The following is a 23,024-nucleotide window of genomic DNA, read 5'->3' on the forward strand; positions in this document are numbered from 1 at the left end:
AATGACTTTTCTTACCCTGTCACTGAGGTCAGGGATGTAGAGTTGGCTTCTGGATCTGGAATGTGTGCTTCAGAAGAACTGGTCCGCATGTGGGAAACCTTGTGCTTCTTTCCATTCCCCTTGTCCAAAGGCAGCTGAATCCGTTTGACTTTTGGCCTAGATTTAGTGGGGCCTAGCACTGAACTGCTTGCTGACTGCTGACCAGAAGATGGGGAACCACCAGGAGAGGCTGAGCTAGCATGCATAACTGAGGATGAAGTCTTGTTCTGCTCTAGTCCTGTGTTGGGAACATCAACCAGCTGGGGAAAGCTTGACAATTGGTTCCCAGAAGCTGAAGTAATATCCAACTGAGAGGGGAGAATCCCAGACTTACTGGCAAGGAGTTGGGTCATGTGCTGAAGTTGATAGGATCCTTCTGGTTCATTAGATGAAGGGGCAACTGTCATGCCCACAGTCTGGGTCGAGGGAAGCACACAAATACTGGATGCAGCTGTCATTGCAGCAGTGGAGGGGGTCTGTGATGTTCCCAGCTGTGGAAACATTCCTGATCCTGGTGGCAAAGTGATGGGCTGTTCCTGAAGTCCCAGGCTCTGTTGGCTGGCTTTGATTAAGAGGTTGCTTATTGAGCCAATGTCTGGGGCACCAAGCAACCTTGGGCTGGTTAATGTGACTGAGCCTTGCCCCAAAACATGCCCTGGAACTGACCCACCAGTGGTAGGGGCTGTTGTGGCTTGCATGGATACAACATTAAGAACAGAGGAACCTGATGCCAAACCAGATACAGGTCCTGCTGTGAGGTGGCTGGTATCTGGGCCTATTGTTGATGCCCCAACTGCTGAAGAAGCAGCTCCTCCCACACTTTGTGGTAACAGGGGTGCCTGTTCAAAGTACATAATACCAGACTTGGACCTTTTGATGATGTTGGGGACTGTTCGGTGGGAGGTGGTATTTCCAAGTGATCCCAAATCTAAGAGATTTGGATGATTTGAAAGCTGGGAGGGTGTAAAATTAATCAGAGTCATGTTAGAAACCATATCAGAAGGGGCAATAGATGATGAAGTGCTTGAAGGAGCAAGTTTCTTATTCTTTCGTGAATGTAGGCGAGATATAGGCCTTTTCTTTAGCCCAGGGGGAGGATTGGTTGCAGTGGTATTGAGGTCTGTCCTCTGATTAGTTTCTGAAACCAAAAGTTGGGGATCTGGAGGAGGCTGAACACCAATTAACAGGCTTGAAGTAGGATTATTGATGTTGGGTGGGAAACTACTTTGAGTAGCTGCAGGAAAGGAATGTAAGTGCTGGTGATGAGTCATGGGGAGCAATCCTTTGCTAGCAGAGGGGAACAAAGACTGAGACGTTGGCAAACTTGGATTTAGTCCTGTGGCTAAAGTGAGACCACTACCCATGGGCCCAAGCACTGAAGTGTTGGTTTCCATCACATTGGGGGCAGAACTAACTGAGGGAGTCAGTTGTATTTTTTGAGTCACTCCATTTGGAAGAGTTTGGAGAACATAAAGTGGTTGCATATTCTGATTGACAACAAGGAGTTTTTCAGTGGCTGGTTTCATGTGAGGTGGAGTTGTCTGGACAGCTGCATTTGAAATCTGAGATGGGCCAGGGCTGTCTGTAGAACTGGGAACATATTTCTGATTCTGAAGGGGAACAGTAGGAGAAACAGGAACCTGAAGGCTAGGGGTGTTGCTATTTCTAGTTAAGTCCTGGTTATTGCCATGTCCTTGTTCTACTGAACCACAAGGAGGGCTAGCAATATGGTCTGTATCCATATGCCCTTGAATGAAATGATCTGGGGTCATGTGGCCTTCTGGGGTTGGATCTACTCCTGGACTCAACAGTGCTGAGTCACTTTCAGTTGAGGCCACAGATTTTTCTGTGATTGTCACTCTCTTCTCCCCAGTGTCAGAGATTACTGCCAGTCTGTTTGGGTTCTGGCTGGGGACAGTGGGACTTCGGGTAGTTAGGACAGAGAGATCAGACGGGAGCTCCAAAGGCAACTCAAATTGTTCCTCTGCTGAGATAGAGGATGACACACTACTATCCACAGGCTCTGCTGTTGGTAGCTGCTGAGAAAATACTTCAAAGAGACCCATATCTTTTCCACGGTTGCTGTCAAGACCTAACCCTTCCCCAAGAGTCAGGAGTTCAGATGAAGATGACTCTGGACTTTCTCCTAAAGCCTGCATGGATGGAGTATTCTTTAACACAAAGTCCATGATATCTGAGGGTAAGATGTTCCCACAGTCATCACTATTATTGTTGTCAGAATCAGATTTCAGAAGTTCAGTGTTATAAGTATCTAGTAAGTTTTTATCTGAAGGAGTACTTGTGTGGACCCTGCGGCCAGATTCCAATGAACTGAGCTGGGCCTCCAGGGAATCTTGTCCTTGTGTTTTCACCCTGCTTACAGAATGGCAATTATCTATCTTTGGCTCATTAGTTTTATGACCAGATGAACTCTTGATGACATGTTCCTTTTCCCCAGAATCTTCAGGTCGATCAAGCTTTAAGTTCTCTGTCCCATTTTCTTTTCCATTTCTTTTGGGAAGCTGACTGACTTTCCTTGCTGTGGTTGTAACACTAGTATCACTCTCTGTCCCATCATCTACACCATCTAGCTGTGAAATTTTAGGGAGTTCACACTGCTCTTCCTCCCGAAATAAATTATGAGATCCTAATCGCTCCTCCCCACTTGAAGAAATCACTGTTCTGGTGAAGTTGTAGTAATACAAATCATCTTCATCTGAGGTGCTTAAGTCATCAGCTCCATCAACCTGCCCTTCAGCAGATCTCTTTCCTCGTTTCTTGCCTGAAGAACTGCTAAAGAATGGAATATCTTCCTCCCCATAGGACCTCACTCCATAAAGAGGAGTGAGCCCAAAAAACATATTAGAGCGGGCTCGGGCACTACGGCGAGGATATCTCCTCTTGTAGGAACTGTCTTCTTGAGGCTTGGTGCCATCTTGGAGCATCAAATTTCTATCCTGGACAGGAAGATTTGAATAGGTATTACTCTGAGATTCTTGGGATGAAGGATCGTTGGGACTGGGTTGTGCCACTGAGCCATCTCCTGGGCTTTCTGAAGTTGAAGATGATTCTGCTAAAGTTGCTGATTCCATTCCTTGGGATGGGGAACCAGGAATAATTTCTTTCAATGTATTTTTGGATGGACTCTCACTTTCCATTTTCAATGGTGTCAAGGTTACTTTAACTGTGCGTTTCCGAGATGTCTGTGATTCCTTGGCTGGTCCCTCCAGTTGTACAGATGGAGCTTTGATACCCCCTGAAATAGGAAGGATCTTATCTCCACTCTTTTCAGAAGAAATATTATTACAAGATCGCTGGCTTATATGCTCAGATGTCAAAATCTGATTGACAAACTCTGGTTTTAGGCTTCCTTCCTCACCAGCCATCACCTGACCAGGATCTAAAAAAGATTTGATGGAATGTTTCTCTTTGAAAGATTCTTTCCCAGATTTTTTTCCTTTCTGTCTTCTATCCCTAGAACTAGATGTGATTTGTTCATTTGCAATAGATCTACTGTTCATACCTGGGGTCTTCAATGCTTTAGTTTCAGTGTCTTCACCTGGAGAAGGGTTTTCTGGTTGGGAAGAGTTTGTATGTTGGTCTCTTTCCTTCTTTTGCCCCCTCAAAGGGAGTGGAGGGAAGGAAAGGGCCTCTTTGGAAGAAAATGACACGGAAGAAGGTTCAACAAAAGTGCCCATTTTACTGACATTTACTTCTCCAGACATCGTATTATGAGCCTGAGGGACTGGTTTAGGATAAGCCAAGATATGTGTTGATCCCTCTGAGCCCTTGGAATTCAACATTTTACTTTTCTCTCCTTTCAAGGAGGAGCTTTTACTTGACAAATCTGCAACACTAATATGTTTCATCTCTGAAGGTGGAGGTCCATCTACATTAGTTGCTTTAGTCCCCACTGTAACCAATGTCCTTTGAGAACTTGAAGAAGTGTTTTGCCCTAAAGTATTTGGGGTGCTTGGATTCAATGACCCTAGGAAATGGTCAATTGTTTTTATACTTGAATCATGATCAGTGGAGACTCCAATGCCAGAGATAGAGGAAACACTGTGATGGGAATAAGAATTCCCAGCTCTCATTGGGGACATTATCCGGAATTTAGACCGCTGGGGTGACAGAGAGGAAGTGCTGTGACGTCTGGAACCAATACTTCGAAGCCCAGAAGAGAGTAAAGGGTCTCCCACTGTGACTATCTCATGGGTAGTTGGGGTAGGGCTCCCTAAATGAAAAAGAAAAGATAAAATCTACAATTTAAAAAAATGCTATCCACTGGTCTGAAATATCAACACATAGTTTAGTGAAATTTATAAAACTAGAAAAATTAATCACAACAGCATTGACTAAAACAAAACAAAACAAAAAACTAATCCTGACTAGGGTTTCTTATTCATTAGTCAATGAGGTCATTTCACTAATAAAACTCTTTACCTGCAGAAGGTAATGGACGACAACCAGGGGATCTCTGTGTTGGAGAATAGCTGGGCATTCGGATTCTAGGGGCTTTTGAGATGACATGATAGAAACAAGAGCTGGAGGTATGTGAATGAGGAGGTCGGTCTGGGGATGGAGGATTTATCATTTCAGCTGTATTGAGAATATCTCTTGGTGGAATTTCTGTTGTAGAAAAAAATTTCATTAAAAATCCACATACTAATTAAGATATCAAACTGATGATCAACCAAAAGCAGTGAAAATACTGAATTAGAGACAAATATGATCTCAGAGATATTCAATTTCTCTTCTCACTCTTCTTCCAAAACACTGTTTCTAAGTGTTCCACTTAAATTCTAGTTTTATAAGAGACTCACCAGTCAGAGAGGTAGGACTATGAGCAATGGTCCTATTCTCATCATGTTCAACAGTACTGTTGATATCTGGCTCTACAACTGGAGGACGGCATTCTACTATCTTGCACGTATACACACACCGCTTTCGAGCATCTGTGGTGCTCCAGTACACTCTGGAACATCTGCAAAAGTAGGTTTTTTAAAAGTTCCTTAAGCATGGGCAAGGAATTGGGAAACCATAAGATTTGTTGAAGCCTTATAAAAGGAAGCCCTAGTTCCCATTTCATAGATTTTACTTACTGATATCCAATAGGAAATAGCTTATCTTCACAGTCAGAAAGATCATTTAGAATTCCTAAGCAATCAATCGTCATTGAGCCTGATCAAAGGAGAAATGATGAGAAAAGAGAATTTGAAAAAGGTTCTTTACATCAACTCCAAAGGTAGGAAAAGAGTTCCATAAATATAGCTTCTTTCAATTGCTTATATCAGGTCTTACCAATCATCATGTGGATATTTTCTGGTTCTAGGCCACTAAGAAATTTCCTTCTCAAGCTGATGCCTTCAAAGTCTACAAATACTCTTCTAAGAACTTCAAATCCATTTTCAGGAACCACCTTAAATAAGAAATCAGGGACATTATTAAAATGCTAGTTTTAACTCACAGGATATGTTCACCATTTAGTCTATTCCAAACCTAAAGAGCAGAGTTAATTTAACACTGGTATTTTCTCAGTAACTTCAATATGTCTAATCAGAAGAGAGGTTAAGGCAATAAAAAAAGTCACAGGAACACTCTTTAGAAGGACAAATGAATTTTCCCATCCTGCCATTTTTTAGTCAGCATTTTTTCCCCAAGTCTCCAGATTAAAAAAGCAATCAAACACTTACCTCTCCTTTTATCAAATCACGATGTCGCTGGCAATAAACTTTTTTATCATCCAGAAAGACACAATTCTTGGCTCGGGAACACATGAAGTGATAGTTGCTAGTGCAAGATGTGAGGCAGCAACCGACAGTGGCCCCTGGCTTTTGGCAGTACTCACATCTCTAAAAATCCCCAAAGAACAAAAACTTTAGATATGTAGATTTTTTCTGCCTGTCCCTCAGCAAAGTTACTCCATCCTTAACTCCCCAACTCAGGAAATTTACTGCTTGTCTGTGGTTACACAAAGATATTAAATATATTATAAGCATACTATATCTTTTCCCAATTTTTGCAAAAATCTCCACAACCTATTAGGCTTAAATATCACCATTTGACTTAGAACCTGGGCTTTCTTCTAGAACAGTGAATAAAAAAAGGGAGTCTGTCTAGATCAATGCTTAGGACATCCTCCAGTAGATAGAAGGCCATTAAATCCAAAAAGGGTCTATGAGTCCAGATTGCCTGCAAAGATCATACTGTTTGAATGACTCAGCTCTGACAAGAAAAATAAAATGGCTAATTTATAAAAACTGGATATTTTCATTATGACTCTTAAAGCCACATACTTACTTGAGCCTCTATAGATCTTCATCCAGGCAAATTATATTTTGCTTTGCTTAATATTACCCTACCATATCACTCAAATACACTTATTCTTTCTATAATACATGCTATTTCTCCATTTTTTTGTTATGATCAATTCCTTCTCTTCCTTCCTCCAAAATACACCTAAGAATTCAGTTCTTCCATGAAAACTTGCCTGGTTACCCCCAGTTGATATTGGTTTCTACATTACTTCACATTCTCACTGCACTTATTATGAAGTCTGAACTATGTTAATTTATATTTGTTTTAATGTTTTCCTTAATGCCAAGCACACAGAAGGTGCTTCAGTAAATGCTGACTGATAATTTTATCATCTTAAAATAGGTCTGTATTATTTCTGTAGTTATATTTTCAGTGTCTTAAATCAGATTTTTTCATTTCTTTAGTATCTCTGCCCCAAAAATCAATACAGGTTTCCACAGAAAGAACAGACTCAACACATGTTAGTAACTGAAAATATAAAGGCACCAGTAAAGCAACAGTTAACTACAGTTAGCAGAGCATTAGAAAACTTTGAAGGAATTTCCTTCCATAAAAGTCCACTCCCAACGACTCACCAATTGCTTGCCTCTGATCACAGCCATGTGCACATTCTTTAGGGACCCATCATCATCTTCAAACACTTCTGCTGACCACAAAGCACAATTCACATGGGTCCACTCATTTTGACCAATGTAGAGCAAGCGGCCAGCATCCTATGAGATGTATCAAATTATTTTTCCATGACAAAGAACCCAGTGCCAGGAAGGCTTTCTTTGGCACTGATATTTAAATTTTGTCAAAAACAAAACAAAAAAATCCCAGCCCTTAAAAAATCAATAGCCTTTTAGCTTAGAAATTCAAATAAAATTATGTAATATTAAGGAGCACTGTTTTTAAATATTTTATATCAGGGACAAAATCTAGTATCCAAACAAATAAAATGGCCACATCTATTATCTAAAGAAGTGATAATATCTAAATGGTATTAGTTTCGTTTTCAATAGTATGTTTACAGAATTGAAACCAGACCATTACACCATTATGGACCATATTCCATGACTGATCACAAGCCTATGTTAATCATAAGTTATTTTACACATTATTTGTATTTTACTAACTTTCACAAAATCTTATCAATGTGCTTTCAGACTGCAGTCAGTAGAGAGCAAGAGGGTGAAACTAAGACCAGTCACATTAGCATTCAATTAGAACAAGCTGCCAGAAAAGTTCCAAGGGAAAACTATTGTTCTCTTAAGTGATAACTATACACAGAATATGCAAAAATCCCCATTATCAAAATTAATTACAAAGGGCAAATACATTTGTTTTCTTAAGTGACTGCTAAGTAGAACATTAAGATGAAAAGTACTTACATTAGCGTTATCATCACCATACGTCAAGCATAATGCACACTGTCGATTATCTTCTACACCTGGGGGTGGGTTCAGCTCAGGACTGTCTTCCCGACTCCTGTCAGTATCTTGGGCCCCCAAAGAAAGATACCAAAGTTATGTTTGGAAAGGCAGAGAGTATGACTTGCAAGAAAGAGGGATTTTGTTTTGTTTTAATTTCAGCTTAAGGAATGGCCTATAGTCCCATAAGAAGCTACAGGCAGACACAAAAATGGTCAGCTAATTTGGTATTTACCATGTCTTTCAGTACTAAAAGACTTGTGACAACTCCTTGGATAATCTCTAAAGGAGAAGATAATGAAGGTACTATTCTTAAGAATGGCTTACAAATTTCCCTCAGACTTTTAAACATACTAAATTTAGTCTCATAAGGCCAGCCTCTTACTATTATTATTAAAAAAAAAATCCTTACCTTCTGTTTTAGAAGTGATACTACATATCAGTTCCAAGGCAAAAGAACAGTAAAGGCTAGGCAATCAGGGTCAAGTGACTTGCCCAGGGTCACACAGGAGGTATCTGAGATCATATTTGAACCTCTGTCTCTAAACCTATTGCTCTAACCACTATGCTGCCTAGCTATCCCCAAGCCAGTCTCATACATAAGCTTAAATCTTCTACATACATCTAGGGAGAGAGCAAGATAACGGCTGGTTTCTTACTTAAGATTGGTGGTGTAGGAGGATGGAGAGGAATTGGTGAATCTGGTTCTCCAGGGCCTTTGGGTTTAGGAGCTGGAATGATTTTCTTCATCAAAGGAGGTTGCTCAGTGTGGCTGTTCTCTTCTCTCTCTTGCCACTGAGCATAGTTATGGTCAAGTGAAGGTGGTAGCACTGCATTTGGTAACATTCCACTGCTGAAAACACAAGTTCAATTACATTTAACAAAGATTTATTAAGTATTTTCTATGTGTATAGTTAATATAATTTGCCAAATACCATAACTTAATCCCCCCCAAAAGGACTGCAATGGAATATAAATGCTTAAAATAAAAAAACCCAAAGATATTTAAATTTCTATTATTAAATATCTATTTCTCTTTAAACAACTTCCTTGTCTCATTAATACAAGATCCTTGCTTATAATTCTGAATCAAATGGCAGTCCTATCATGGGTACACATTTTTATAAATTTAAAAAATTGGACATGGGTTATGAAAGAGGACACTCAGAAAATATTAGAAATAAGTTCAGTAGAACTTCATTATAATTCCCTAAATTAAGAGTTGTTTTGTGGGGCTTGGGGTTGGACCTATTATTTCACCCATTGAGGAAATTCTCAACTTCCCCAACCAAGGCAGATCTGCGCCTGCTCTGCAACATAAGAATATTAGAGGCAGCTAGTGGTGCAGTGGATAATACTACTGGGTCTAGAGTTAGAAGACCCAAGTTCAAATCCAGTGTTAAGTACTAGGTATGTGACCCTGGGCAAAGTCACTTAAACTCTGTATGCCTCATTTTCCTCAACTGTAAAACAGGCATAATAAGATATATTTCACAGGGTTGTTGTGAGGATCAGTTTAAATGAAGGAGTATTTATAAAAAATGCTTCCTTTCCCTTAGAGTTACCTAGGTCACTGAGAAGTTAAGTGACTTGCCCAGGGTCCCAAAAAGGCAGTTATATTTCAGAGGTAGGTCTTAAATACAGGTGTTTTTAACTCCCAAGGTTAGCACTATAATCCATTCATTATACCATACTATCACATGGCTTCTACATAAAGTAACTAAAGACTGACAAATTATAGGTTATATCACATTGTATTATTAACCAACACTAGATCTTTAAAGATATTTTAATGTGTTTGTGTTTTTAACAAAACCTAGACAATAAGGGTCTAATTCAATATTCTGAACAGCCATTTACAGTTGATAGATGCTAAAGCTACTTACTTGCTTGTAACTTTATTTGGTTCCCAAAACCTGGACTTTTTGACACTGAACCATGGAAAAACACGTTCCATTTGCTAAATAAAATGGACAAGAATTTTAATTAGACAATTTGACCCTAAATTCTTTCACCATGAAGAGATTTCAGGAGTAAGGAAAGGTCAATCAATTCTGACAACAAAAACCAGCAGCCCAAAATTCCTCCCTAAGAAAAAAAAAATCATAGACTGCCTAAATATACGTGGATTAGTATAAAAATAAATCCTACCAATGATGGAACAAAATATTAAGATAAAATAAGTTCATTCTTTTTTATGCAGGATAACAACACAGAAACAAAAATTTTAAAATAAAAACCTAATGTCACTTACCCGAATAAAGAAGGACTTGACCATACTATTAGCTTTTTTAACCTCTGGTTGCCCTCCATCTGAATTGATGGCTGCTTGAATAATCTTCACAATATCATCGCTGAATTCCAACTGCATTGGAAATACATAAAAATGTACATGCCAAAAAGGGAACATTTTCCATCCTTCTCAAAATATCTAGCACATGTATGATTAAAAAAACCCCCAAAACAAATGAAAAACTAAACTGATGCATAGCTCACTTAAATACAGTGACACAACATCACTATCTCTAGGAAATTTGGGAACCAGTTAATAATCAACTTTTGTCTGTCCAAAGGTATCAAATACAGCCAAATTTCCTCCCCAAAATACTTTCTAAGAGATTTGAGTGTTCTTCTGAATATGAATTTCCATAAAAGTCAGGTGAAAGCCAAACAAACCTATCTTATTCTAGCCACTTTTCTGAAATACAAAACTGAATTCCCCCCCAAGCTTTAAGTATCCATCTGAAGACAAAATGATACACTTTGAAATAAAATGAAAATTATCATTTTAATTGTCATTGTACTTTCAAGACATACCACAGAGGTGTAACTTCCTTGGTCCATTTTCCTCTTTACTCCTTCCAGGTCCAAAGGCAGCTGTTCTTCCTGCTTGCTAACCTCAGTCAGAATGGGGGGATCAGGTCCTTCTGGAGAGCTTCGAGAAGGTATACTTTCCTCTGTCTCTGGATTTAAATCAGGGGGCTTGGCAGCCTGTATCCAGGAAAGACGTACAGATATATTACTTTCAATCAGTCACTGAGCATGTGGTCTTCAAAGCAAACTCTTTCCAGTTAGAATTGGAAATAAAGCTCCATGGTTTCTAAAATATAAACTTCTACATTTATTATTTAAAGCCCTTCACAACCTGGGCTCCAATCTTTCTTTCAAAGCTTATCTAACTTACTCAACTTCATCAAGAAGTTTATATTAGATGGCCTGCTGATTTTGTTATTTATGCACAATACTATGTACTCCATGTAGTCCAGTAAATATTCCAACTCCTTTCCAGTTCTTATAACTAGCTTGGTACCTGGTGCACAGTAGTTGCTTAATAAATATTTGTTGATGTATGTTGATATATTATGGTGCACAAAAGTAAAGAGGAGGTAAGCAATCCAGTTTCTATGAATTGCTAAAGTTGACTTTCCCCTAATTGAGGACTGTCCATGTCATCATTCTACTTAATCAGCTTCAGTTCCCTATTACCTATAGAATCAAATATACAGTCTGTCCCTTACTATCTTTGTAGTCTTGCATATTACTTTCCTACAAATAAGTCTACATTATGACTAAACTTTATGTTGTTCCTTACACATAATGTTCCCATATCTATGCCTTTATACTGGCTGCTCCCCAGGCTTATACTCTCTCTCTCACCTCATCTCTACCTCTTAAGAATTCCTGGCTTTTTTCAAGTCTCAGATTAAATACCACCTACTATAGGAAGCCTTTCCCAAACTCCCCTGGGGCTATTTCATTACTCTCTATAGTTACCATCTTTTTACTCTTTATTTTGTACGACACTGTTCATATTAGAATGTAGGCTCCTTGAGAGCAGGGACTTATTTTAGCATATAGCAGCCTGCTATGTTTATTGCACCAATGGTTGTGGATTGACTGAGGGGTTATGCTTTATTTAATCTTTTTATCTTCTCTAACCCCTTCTCCAGTTTTCTGTATAGTAGATAGTTAACTAATATTTACTGAACTGGAGAACTCCCCACCATTTATCCCATGCCCTCCAAGTTGAATTTTTTTTTAACCTGTATCTTCTGTCTTAGATTGATACTAAGTATTGATTCCAAGATAGAAGAGTGGTAAGGGCTAGGCAATTACAGTCAAGTGATTTGCCTGTAGTCACACACCTAGGGATCAAATTTGAACCCAGAACTAAGTCTTTAGGCCTGGCTATTAACCACTGCGCCACATAGCTGCACCTAACTTTTGTTTTTTTCCCAAATGTAGCCTTAAGAATAATATTCCATGCGGAGAACTGCTTAGCACAATTTCTTCTAAAGATGGCAAACTATAGCTTTCTCCTAAAACATAAAGCACCACTAAAAGAGCATAAGGCAATCAAGCTCTGCATATGTACTAAGTAATTTCTTCACTAATAGAGATTATGCTTCCAAATAACTGCTTCTGAAATTCACCTGTTACTTTATAAATTACAAGGATTTAGGGGATTTAGGAATCTCCAAAAATTTTCATGTCTTACTTCAGTCTTCCTCCAAATTCATTAAACTTTCTTGTGTAAAAACAGCATCATGTCCAAAAAATTCTTATCTAAATACCCCAAATGCATTTCTTATCAAAGGAAAGGATAGGGAAATTTGTCCCGTATTTTTTTTTGCCCTCAAAACTAAACTTAATGGTGATTGCTGATAACTAGCAAAGCTGAATCATGTGTTGGGAATTTTAGACCCACCTGTCTGTAACGGAGTAAATGACTAGTTGTTCGAGAATTCAACAATGCTGTCAAAACCTGTTTCAGAGAAATCTGAAGCTCTTTTTCTAGAGCCAATCTCCACTCAGCAGGATGCCGCACTGTACAGTTCACACAGGTATAGGCCACACTCTCAGGCAGGTTGGAGAGGATCTCATACATTTCATCTAGGAAATAAAAAGAATCTAATGAAGGGCTGCTCATAAGATGAGGGGAAGAGGGAAAGAGGGTGACTAATCTGGTATCTTCCCAAATGATTTGACACCCCATACCCCCCCCCCACTGTATCCTTCCAGTAAAATAGGTAATGGTGACAATGTCCCTGGTACTCCTGGGGATCCAAAGGAACTGGTTTCTATGTGTTTTACAAAATGCCTATTACTAACTGGCACCAACACAGGATTTGGTAGTTGAAAGATTAATTACACAACCTATAAAAGGCAATAACTTTAACTTTAAAAATTATGTGGCAAGATGAATGAAGCTTAAATAGGCCTGGCAAAACTGGGAAAATGGAAGTTTAGATTAATTATTTACAATTACCCCAGGAAGCTCCATTTTTCTGTACCTGAAAGATTTTCGCACTTGGAGTGAACCCATCGATCACATTTCCCACACTGCATCATCTTGCTTTCATAGTCATCATCATCATAACACTTGTCACAAAGTGGGCAGAAGTTTCCTAAAAGCAAAGCCAAGTCAAAATACTGTTGTGTTTGGTTCAAATGATTATACTTTATAATATAAAGTCCTTATGTTTTATTTGGGGAGGGATACAAAGTCTGATTCAAAAAACTGTATTCTTCCAGAATCACTCAGATATCAATATGCTTTTATGTCAAGCATTTCTGGAAGACACCAATAAGGTGAACTTCTAGAGCTGCTATATTTATATCACTAATTATTTCTCTCCATTAAAATAACTTACACAACTATGGGTAGTTTTATTAGGAAGCTTCAAGAAAGGGAATAAAAGCAAATAAAATTAAAATTAAGATAAAAAGAAAAAATCTATCTCAACAATCCCAGACAAGATATGCTATTTACAACAACAACAAAAAAAGGGAGGAAAGGAGGCAGAGAGGAATATTATAATTACTGTGAGAAAGAGAATCTGCTCTAATTACTTTTACTTTTCACTTGTTTGCATTCAGCATCCTTGCAAAAATCTATCTCTATCTCAACATTCTATATGACTATATTAACATACTCAAATGCAAAGAAAAGACCAAGGATTTAGGAAATGCTTCAAAGTGATATATATCACTTGACAATATCTAACTACATTCGAGAAACTTAAAATTCTGCTAAAGTAATGATCATGTTATCATTAGTGATATTTTGTAAACAATATTCAAATACAGTTAATAAAATATAAACAAATTGTGGATTTCTCTCTTGTACCTTTAGCAAAGAGTTTGGCACAATCATGGCACAGTGAAAAATCGTGAGACCACTGTGCATCCCATCCTTTGCCTGGAGTTGTAGATCCACAGCTCTTGCATCGAACACACTTGGTACAGATCTGGAAAAGAAGAGACAAACTTTCTTCATTTTTAAAAAATAATTTTTGTAGGCATCTTTTGTTTATATTGTTTATATTTCCTACCAAATCTCTCTTGATACTCCCACCCAGAGATCATCTCTTATGATAAAAAATTTTTTAAAGAAAAAGTCAGCAAAATTAACCAACATATTAAAAATCTGATGTTATTACATGCAGTGTGCCAACATATGATCCCCTGCCTACACCTTTACAAAGTAGGAGGAAGTGAGACATTTTCAACTGGAGTTTACTCTTCATAACAATTGATATTCTTCTGTTTTATTTCTAAGAAAGTAAATTCCAATCTGTTCCAAACTCTCCCAAAAAGGAAGAAACATGCTATTTCTACTAGAATATTTATATTACAGAATCAAGAATTGGAAGGGCCCCTCAGAGATCATGTAATCAAACTTGTGACTGAACAGGAATCCCAAATATCTCTAAGAGTCATCCAGACTTCACCTGAATTAGCAGTAATGGAAGCTAAATAGACTCAAGTTATAAGTTCTCTTTGGAATAGTACAACAAACTCACCCAAACTTTCTTTTTCTTGGTGGGTTTGGTTGGGTAGTTTGGTCCCAGGCACTCAGGGTGATAGCTGTTTCGGCACTTATTACACTCCAGCAGCTGCTACAGAATTAGAAAATAAAAAAACCATGACAGTTTTACTCACCAATGAATACACAGCACTACTCCTTTTCCCATTTAGTATTTCTCTTTAAGATAAAGGTGACAGAATTCCATAGCTGAATTTTCCCCAGTCATAGAATAAGAATTGTCTCTAGAAATAGCCAATCAAGACTTAAGGATATTTCTTGAATTATCTCATTAATTTTCTCTTGGGCAAGCAAAATTTTAACAATAACAACCACCACCACCACCAAACAAACCTAAATATATCCCTCCATTTATCTCTTAAAAAATAAGATTTACTGATGATTCTGGCTTTTACATAATTAATTTCTGGATAGTCTCCCCTTTTCCCCTACAACCATGGAATCAAATCTCACTTGTAAAAAAGGGAAGCACTTAAGAAAAAACAACATATTCAGAGACCAGGTCAGCAATTACAGGGTATGCTTCAGTATCTATTATCTGGGAATACAATTAGATTTTTAAAAAATTATCTTCTTTTGTTGTACCACTGAAATTTCTACAATTATTCTTATCCTTTCCAAAAAGCCACTCCATAGATCATATATTTTTAAAGGAGAAAAAAAAATCAGAAAAGCTAATCACTAAGTCCTCAAAAAAAGTCTGAAAATACTGTAAATAGATTTTCAGTTACTCACAATTAACAAATCTACTTTGAGTCATCTCTTCATTCATACTATTCTAGTCATATGTGTACAATACATATTTTTCTTTTAGCTTTGCTCATCTCACCCAACATCAATTCAAACAATACTTCACAGATTTCTAACAAGTTCTCACATTCTTCATTGTTCATTGCATAATAGGCCTAATTAAGGCATTTTTATACATTTATGATTTTATCCATTTATCTATTAAAGAACAACTCTTCTTCTCCCTCATTTGTCAGTACCTATTATGTCTGATGCCACATGCCACTTTTACCAATTGATGCAAATATTTCCCCCTAAACAGTATTACTTCTAAATTTTACCTTCAAATGTTGAAAATTGTGTTTATATATAATTGGGAAAAAATAAAATATTACTGAAAAAAAAAAGAATTGGCTCTAGGAATTGGGGATATTTAACCCAGAGAAGAAAATGCTGTCAGTATGAAAGAAATTAAATTTGTTCTAGGATATAAGTAGAAGCAAAAGGTAGATGTTGAAAAAAGGGCAAATTTAGGCTTCATGTTAGGAAAAGCTTCCTAACAATTAGTTATTCAAAAGTTGAATGGGTTGACTAAGAAGTTAGAATGTTCTTATTGAAGCCTCTTTCAACTACAAAATTCTGTTATTAAACACCAGCTCCTATTTCTGTGTTTTGCTTATTTAATCTGTTTAAATGATTTGCTGGTTCAATTTTTTTAAACCACTACTAGTTTATTAATGCTCCTTAATTCCTTCTTTTTTCTATTTCTGTCCTTCAAATTATGAACCTTCTGATCCTCTAAATGAATTTATTTTGTCTCATAAAATTATAAGGTAATCCCATAGTAATTATAGGCATAGGACTAAAATTATAAATTAAGTTAGGCAACAGTATAACTTTAATTAAGTTGTCCCAGATCAAACAAGAATACCAAATATCTCTTCATTATTTATATTTTCTTTTGTTTTGTACATAGTATTTAGTAATTATATTTATATAAATCTTGAAAATGTCTTGATAAGTTAACTCTCAAGATATTTTATTTTATGCATTTTCTAATTACTGTGTGCAATTTTAAAAATAATTATTTCCTGTTTTTTAGTGCTACATAGAAATGCTAGTGATTTTTGTGAGCTTATTTTCTACCCTGCTATTTTATCAGATTATTTCAATTATTTTCTTCACTGATCTGTTTTTTAATAAGAACCATCATATTATTTACTAACACATAATTTTGTGTCTTCATTATTAAGGCTTATACCTTTAATTTTCCTTCTTTTATTGCATTATTATAGCTAGCTAGCATTCCTAGATCTATGTTAAATAGTAGTAGGGAGAAGAGACTATTTTACATCTGTAACAGTAAAGCTTCTAGGGTTGCAAATAATGCTAGCTCTTACTTTTAGAAAATGTTTTTGATCATATTAAAGAAGGGCCTCTTATAAGACTTAATTCTTTTTGGAGTAACATTTTTTAACAGCAAATGAGTCACCTATTTTGCTAAAAACATTTTTTTCTGTATATATCAATTTCTGTTTATTGACCATTCTTGTGCAACGCACTGGTATGAATCCATTTTCAATAGCTATTGTCCTCTATTTTTCTTTCCTTTTGTGGCTAAAATCCTTGAGAAGGCCATCTACAATTGGTACCTCAACTTCCTATCCTCTCTTTTTTTAACTCTAACTCTTGTTAACTCTTTGAAGTCTGGCTTCTGAATCATCTTTCAACCAAAACCTCTCTCTCTGAAGTTACTAAAGGATCTCAGTTGCCCACTATAATGGCTTCTCCCCCCCCCCCAATCCTCATCCTGTTTGACCTCTCTGATGTCTGACAGTGATGACTATCCCCTTCTCCTTGGTATTCTCTTCTTTCTAGGTTTTTGTGACACTGCTTTCTTGGTTTGGGGTCTCTACTATATGTATGATCTCAGCCTCCTTTGCTGGATCTTCATCTGCATCATGTCTGTTAACTGTGGGGATCCCCCAGGGCTCTGCTATCCTGGGCCCTCTTCTCTTCTTTCTCTTTACTATTTGACTTGGTGATTTCTTTAGTTCTCACAGTTTTAGATATCATCTCTTTAAGAAAATGACTCAGATATACCTGTTCAGCCCTAATGTCTCTTCCAACCTCCAGGCTAACATCTTCAATTGCCTATGAGGGTATGAAACATAAGGATGTGCAGGATTTTGAAGCCTACAAAGAGCTTCAAAAGTTAATTAGAGGATCTTCTATTTTAGCCTGGAGTTGATAGAGAGCCTATAGAATTGATTTTGGGTGTAGGGTGGTGGTGATGGTCAGATCAGATCTGAGCTTTAGAAAGATCACTTTGATGGTTGAGTGAAGGATAGATCAAAGTATAAAGAAACTTGAGTTGAACATATCAACTTTTTTTGAAGACTACTGAAATACTACAAGTGATGCAAGCCTACAATAAAGAGGTTGCAGAGACCAAGGAGAGAAGAGGGTATATACAAGAGATTATAAAACACAAAATCAACAGTCCTTGGAAATGGATTCAATACGAGGGGGGAGGTTTAAAAGAGAGTGAGGAGTCAAAGATGACCTTCAGGTTTTCACCTGGGCTAACTCAAAGGTTAATGGGACTAATACTCTCAACAGAAATAGCAAAGTTAGGAAGAAGCAAAGTTAGTAAGTTATTTTTGAACCTTCCATCATCTGTCAAAAATATCACCAGTTTTAGAGCCTACAAAATTCATAACTCTGGTATAAATCTTTAAAAATTGATTTTCCACCGCACATAATAAAACTTTGCCAGATTGCCAGATCTTGCCATTTTCACTTCTAACTCATTTCACTTACTTCCTTAAAAACTCACCTCACGTACTACCTTCTATATGAAGCTTGTCTAACATACCTTATATTCATATTGTATTTAATCTGGTTATATTTATATAGCCATAAGTTGTCTCCTCCAATAAAATGTAAATTCCAAGAGAGTAAAACTGTTTAATGTTTTATTTCGTATTCCCTAGGACCTAACACAGTGCTTGACATAGACTAGAAACTTAATATTTGAAGGATTGGTAGAGTACTATCTATAGTTTTGAGGATAAATTTTGTATAGCATGAGTAACTCTTTAAACATTTGATAATATTCTCTTTAAAATTCATTTGAACCAAGATTTTTTTTACATTGGCAATTCACTTATGACTTGCACAATTTTTTTTTTCTGAGATTGGGATAACATTTCTAGTTCTTGATTTGTAAACTTGGGTATTTTGTGTTTTTTTATTGAAATTCATTCACTTTCTTGTTTTGCTGGTATAACATTTATGCTGTAAATTTTTGATAATTGTATTCTATTTATATTATAAATTCATCTTATTCATTTTTAATTGGCCAACAAGGTTCCTATTTTTTGTTCTAATGAGATTTAGTCTTTTATTGCTAGCTAAACACGTCTTTCTTCCTGACAAATTTATATGTTAAATATATGCTACTTACCCATGAATTCTTTTGATGGTATGATGCAAAAGTTCCCTTTTCTGAACACCCATTTTTTTCACTGATGAATTTTGCTGGATATGCTATTTTTGGGAGAGGGGTAAACTAATCCCTCCTTTTTTCATTATCATATTCCAATTTTTCCTTTGGTCTATTGTAAATGATACCATGCTATTTATTGGTTTTCCTTAGAATATGAAAGATTCTCCCCCCCCCCCCCACATGCTTGCAATATTTGTTGTTTGATGTTCAGGGTGAGTTAAATTTGAGATTTCTTTCTGTTGATATGCTAAGAATTCTCCCAAACTTCCACCTGCTTCCAATTATTCTAGGCAATCCTCTTGTAGGGTCTTCTGAAGAATGCTTTATGGGAATGACTTTTATTAGCTTTTCTAGAGGCCTATAGTCTTTAGAAAATACTTTATTTTGTTCAATATTCTTGTTTTATGATACTCATGAGTTTTTCCAATCTTATCTTTTGATTTTGTTTAATTTTTCTTCCTATTCTGCCATTTAATGATCTAATTCTAATCACTTTTTCAAACAATTAATTCAGAGAGAATCTTTGTGTTATATAACTTGTTCTTATTATTGATTTCTTCCTTAATAACTCATTTGACCTATTTCTTTATTTTTTTATGCCTTAGTTTCTGTTGAAAATAGATGCTACATATTAATTCCAAGGCAGAGGTGAGGTAAGGGTTAGGCAACTGGGGTTAAGTAACTTGTCTTAGGTCACAAAACTAGGAAGTGTCTGAGGCCACATTTGAACCCAGGACCTCTCATCTACAGGCCTGTCTCTCCATCCACTGAGCCACCCAGCTGACCCAACCTAATTCTTTTGTGGCTCTTTCAAATATTGTGGAGGTCTTTGGAGATGCTCCATCATAATTTCTTGGGGCCTATATACTACTATAATAATCTCATCTTCCTTGGGTATCTTAAAAAAATTTGATTTCCTTTGCTGAAAAGCAATTTTTGTGTCCATTAGTGACGACTTTCCTTTGTTTCCTCATTTTCCTTCCTCTTACTGCTTTTGTTTTTATTAGTTGCTCTACTGATTTTTTTATCCTTTCCTGAAATCATAGGTGCTATTTTATCATCACTCTCTTTTCTATACTAAATAGCTTTAGATGAAGTCTAGCTTCTCAAACTCCTGCTGCTTTGTTCTCCATTCTTTCTAGGCCACCAGGGACAACGAAGAAGGGAGATGCTGAAAGACCAGCATAATTTGGCCTTATGTCTACTTTGTACTAGCTCCATTCTTCTAGGTTCCTCTTTCTTATTAGCAATCAACTTTCTTTTGTCCCTGGTCAGAATCCCAGGGCTAGGTGAGTTCATGGGGGCCCAATTCTCTGAGGTGTAAGAGAAAAGGTACAGTAAGGGCACTGGTCCACAGAAGCTATGCAGTCTGACCTCTTCCTCACTGGAGCCCTAACTTCTTTTTACAGTGACTAGGTTTTTTCTCTTTTGGTCAGAAATTGATCCTATAAATGAGTCAAAACCTACACTGGAGATGCTATGAATCTGGAATACATGGGACTGAGATATGTCACTCCAAAAAATGTTGTCTAAAACTAGATCCCATAAAAAGCATAGGTTAGGGTGAGGGACCAACCTGTGTCAGGATCATAGTGGGTTACAAAAGGAGTTTCCAGGAATAGGAGTGCTAGTTATCAGTTATTTTTTTCATAAAGAAATACTTTTTGGGTAATGTTTTCATTTTTCTTCTTTCTAATGCTGCTGCTTTTGTTGTATTTTCTGATACCTTTCTTATTGATTTGAGGTGGTATGGGGACAGTTGAACCCTAGGGTTATCTCTTCTTACTCCATCATCTTCCCAGAATTCCATTTATCTTTCCTTTCTATTAGTAAATCGTCTTTTGAGGAGAAAGTACTTTTTGTAGAACAAGGGAGGTGGGGTATGTATTTACTTAAGGTGTTTGTTGGTAAATAATTTGTCAAAACCAAACATATCAATACTTTGTAGAGAAACATTTTCATCCTAGCACACAGTGCCTTCAGCACTTCTTTTCAAACTGGTTTATCCTAGGACAAAATTCACTGGACCCTTACTGGGCAAACTGGACCCTTACCATTGCTTGACAGTCAATCTTTCTGCTATACCATTATTTCATTATTTTATATGCTAAGGAGATTTATCCTCCCCCCCTTTCTGGGGACATGCAGGTGACTTCATCTCTTGCAGTGAGCCTGAACTTGATTGTGTGAAGGAAATCATTGGGTGAATTGAGTCATGAGGATAGAATGGCATCTGGAAAAAGGCAGCAATAGTCAAGAGATCATGAAACAGGGGCCAGGGTGCTGTCCCCTGCACTTCCCCACTGAGTGGTCCAGGCAAAATAGAAAGCCATAGTTGGCTCCCAAGATGCATTGTGTTAGTGGGTGGAGAAAAGGTTTGATAAACTGAGGCAAGAACAGAATTCGCTCTCTTCTCTTTTGTGTTTGTTGCTGACTGGACTTCTTTTGAGTATGGCTTAGGGAGCCTTAATGGCAACCACAGAACAGCAAGCTAAATGGAACAACAAAGATAAGTTTAACCTATCTCTCTGCTATTTTCTATCTTTTCCCCTTATTACTTTTGATTTAATAAAATTATTAATTTACAACCAGTCTCATAATTTTCCCTCTTACATTTTTAACCCATCACAACTGTTCAAAATCTCTCTTCTCCCATCCACGGTTCTCCTCCCTCAACATATGTGGGGTGTGTGTGTGTGTGTGTGTATGTGTGTACACACATACTAGCCTTCACTGGGATAATAAAGGTCAGACAACATGAATTCCCTTTTCCCCATCTCCATTTTTCACAATTTCTCAAGAGGCTGAAAGCTGAAATAACAATTTTAGATCTGGAGTACCTGAGTTCAAATACTACTTCTGTCACTGTTCATATAACAGGGAAGTCACTTAATTTCCCTGGGTCTGTTTCCTATGTAAAATGGGTGAGGGTTAACTAGATAATCTCTAAGGTTCCTTCCAACTCAAAATTTAAGATCTATTAACATTTAATTCTCTTTCCTTCTAAAGAGAGAGCTGTATCTTTCTTCTTCCCTAAAAGCTAATACTTCAATCTATATCCTTGATCACATTCCCTCTTGACTTCTTAAGAACCTTGTTTCAGCAATTATCCTTTCTCAAATATTTTCAATCTCTCCCTGCCCATCTACCTTTAAATATGTCAATCCAAAAAAAGAAAAAAGCCTTCCCATGACCCTGCTAGCCCATCCTGCTCTCTCTCCACCTTCATTTCTTTATGGCTAACTTTCTTGAAAAAACTATTATACATTATAACATTATACAGCTATATTTCTGACTCTACTGAAACTGCTCTATCAGCGGATACCAATGCCTTCCTGATTATCAAATCCAATGGCCTTTAAAAAAAAGGAGGCTTCATCTTTCTTCATCTCTATGAAGTTTTAAACTGTTGCTCACCTTCCTACTAGATGGATATTCTCTGTTTCTTTTCTTTCATTAACATCAAGTTCTCTTGATTCTTTTCCTACCATCAGTAACTGCTACTTTGTCTCCTTTCCTGGTTCTTCATAAAACTTTAATACAGGTGTTCTTCAAGAATTTGTCCCTAGCTCTCTTTATTTTCTCTTCTTGCTACTCTTTTTTGGCAATTTCATGCATTCTCAGAGTTTCAAATACTATCTCTAGATAAAGGATGTCCAACACTATGTCTTTAGTTCTGACCTTTCTTTTGAATTTCAAACATCTTCAGTACACTTCATTTTGGATATGAATATCCCATTACTGATTCAACAAATTCCAAACCAAGCTCATTATCTTCCCAACTATATTTACTCTTCCCTTCTGACTTCAGTTTCTGACACCATTTACCAGATCTTTCACATACATAATCTTGGAATTAACCTTTCATATCTAACCAGTTACACCAGTCTAGCAATCAACAAAAATTTATTAAGCGCCAACCATGTGCCAGACACAGTAGATACAAAGGAATTAAAAAAGAAAAAAGAATCTCTGGCTTTCAAGCAAATGCTATCAAGTTTCTACCTTTGCAACATCTCTCATCTCTTCTCAAATTTCACTCTAATTTAGCCTCAACTACTACAACAATCTCCTAAGAACTTTTCTCCTGCCCCCTCCAATTTATCCTTTACACTAATTAGAACTGTGTTTTCTCATCCAAAGATCTGGTTTGCCACTCTTGCATAAAATCACTCAGTAGCTTTCT

At 36.9% G+C, this 23,024-nt stretch overlaps 1 protein-coding gene across 4 annotated transcripts in view; it reads right to left on the reverse strand.

The window, feature by feature from the left end:
* The window catches only part of KMT2A (lysine methyltransferase 2A), an 83,286-nt gene that overhangs the window by 17,024 nt on the left and 43,238 nt on the right, over positions 1-23,024 (reverse strand). For all 4 annotated transcript variants that reach the window (XM_056794302.1, XM_056794301.1, XM_056794300.1 and 1 more), the window contains 16 exons: positions 14,576-14,671; positions 13,900-14,020; positions 13,064-13,177; positions 12,478-12,662; positions 10,587-10,760; positions 10,024-10,134; positions 9,656-9,729; positions 8,429-8,622; positions 7,731-7,837; positions 6,933-7,070; positions 5,733-5,891; positions 5,341-5,458; positions 5,142-5,220; positions 4,863-5,023; positions 4,483-4,668; positions 16-4,273 (listed from right to left, as the gene is read on the reverse strand). In XM_056794302.1, coding sequence (XP_056650280.1) covers positions 16-4,273; positions 4,483-4,668; positions 4,863-5,023; positions 5,142-5,220; positions 5,341-5,458; positions 5,733-5,891; positions 6,933-7,070; positions 7,731-7,837; positions 8,429-8,622; positions 9,656-9,729; positions 10,024-10,134; positions 10,587-10,760; positions 12,478-12,662; positions 13,064-13,177; positions 13,900-14,020; positions 14,576-14,671 — 6,275 coding nt within the window. The remainder of the gene's footprint in view (positions 1-15; positions 4,274-4,482; positions 4,669-4,862; positions 5,024-5,141; positions 5,221-5,340; positions 5,459-5,732; positions 5,892-6,932; positions 7,071-7,730; positions 7,838-8,428; positions 8,623-9,655; positions 9,730-10,023; positions 10,135-10,586; positions 10,761-12,477; positions 12,663-13,063; positions 13,178-13,899; positions 14,021-14,575; positions 14,672-23,024) is intronic.

The sequence above is a fragment of the Monodelphis domestica genome, chromosome 4 (assembly GCF_027887165.1).
Source record: "Monodelphis domestica isolate mMonDom1 chromosome 4, mMonDom1.pri, whole genome shotgun sequence".
Taxonomy (NCBI): Eukaryota; Metazoa; Chordata; class Mammalia; order Didelphimorphia; family Didelphidae; genus Monodelphis; species Monodelphis domestica.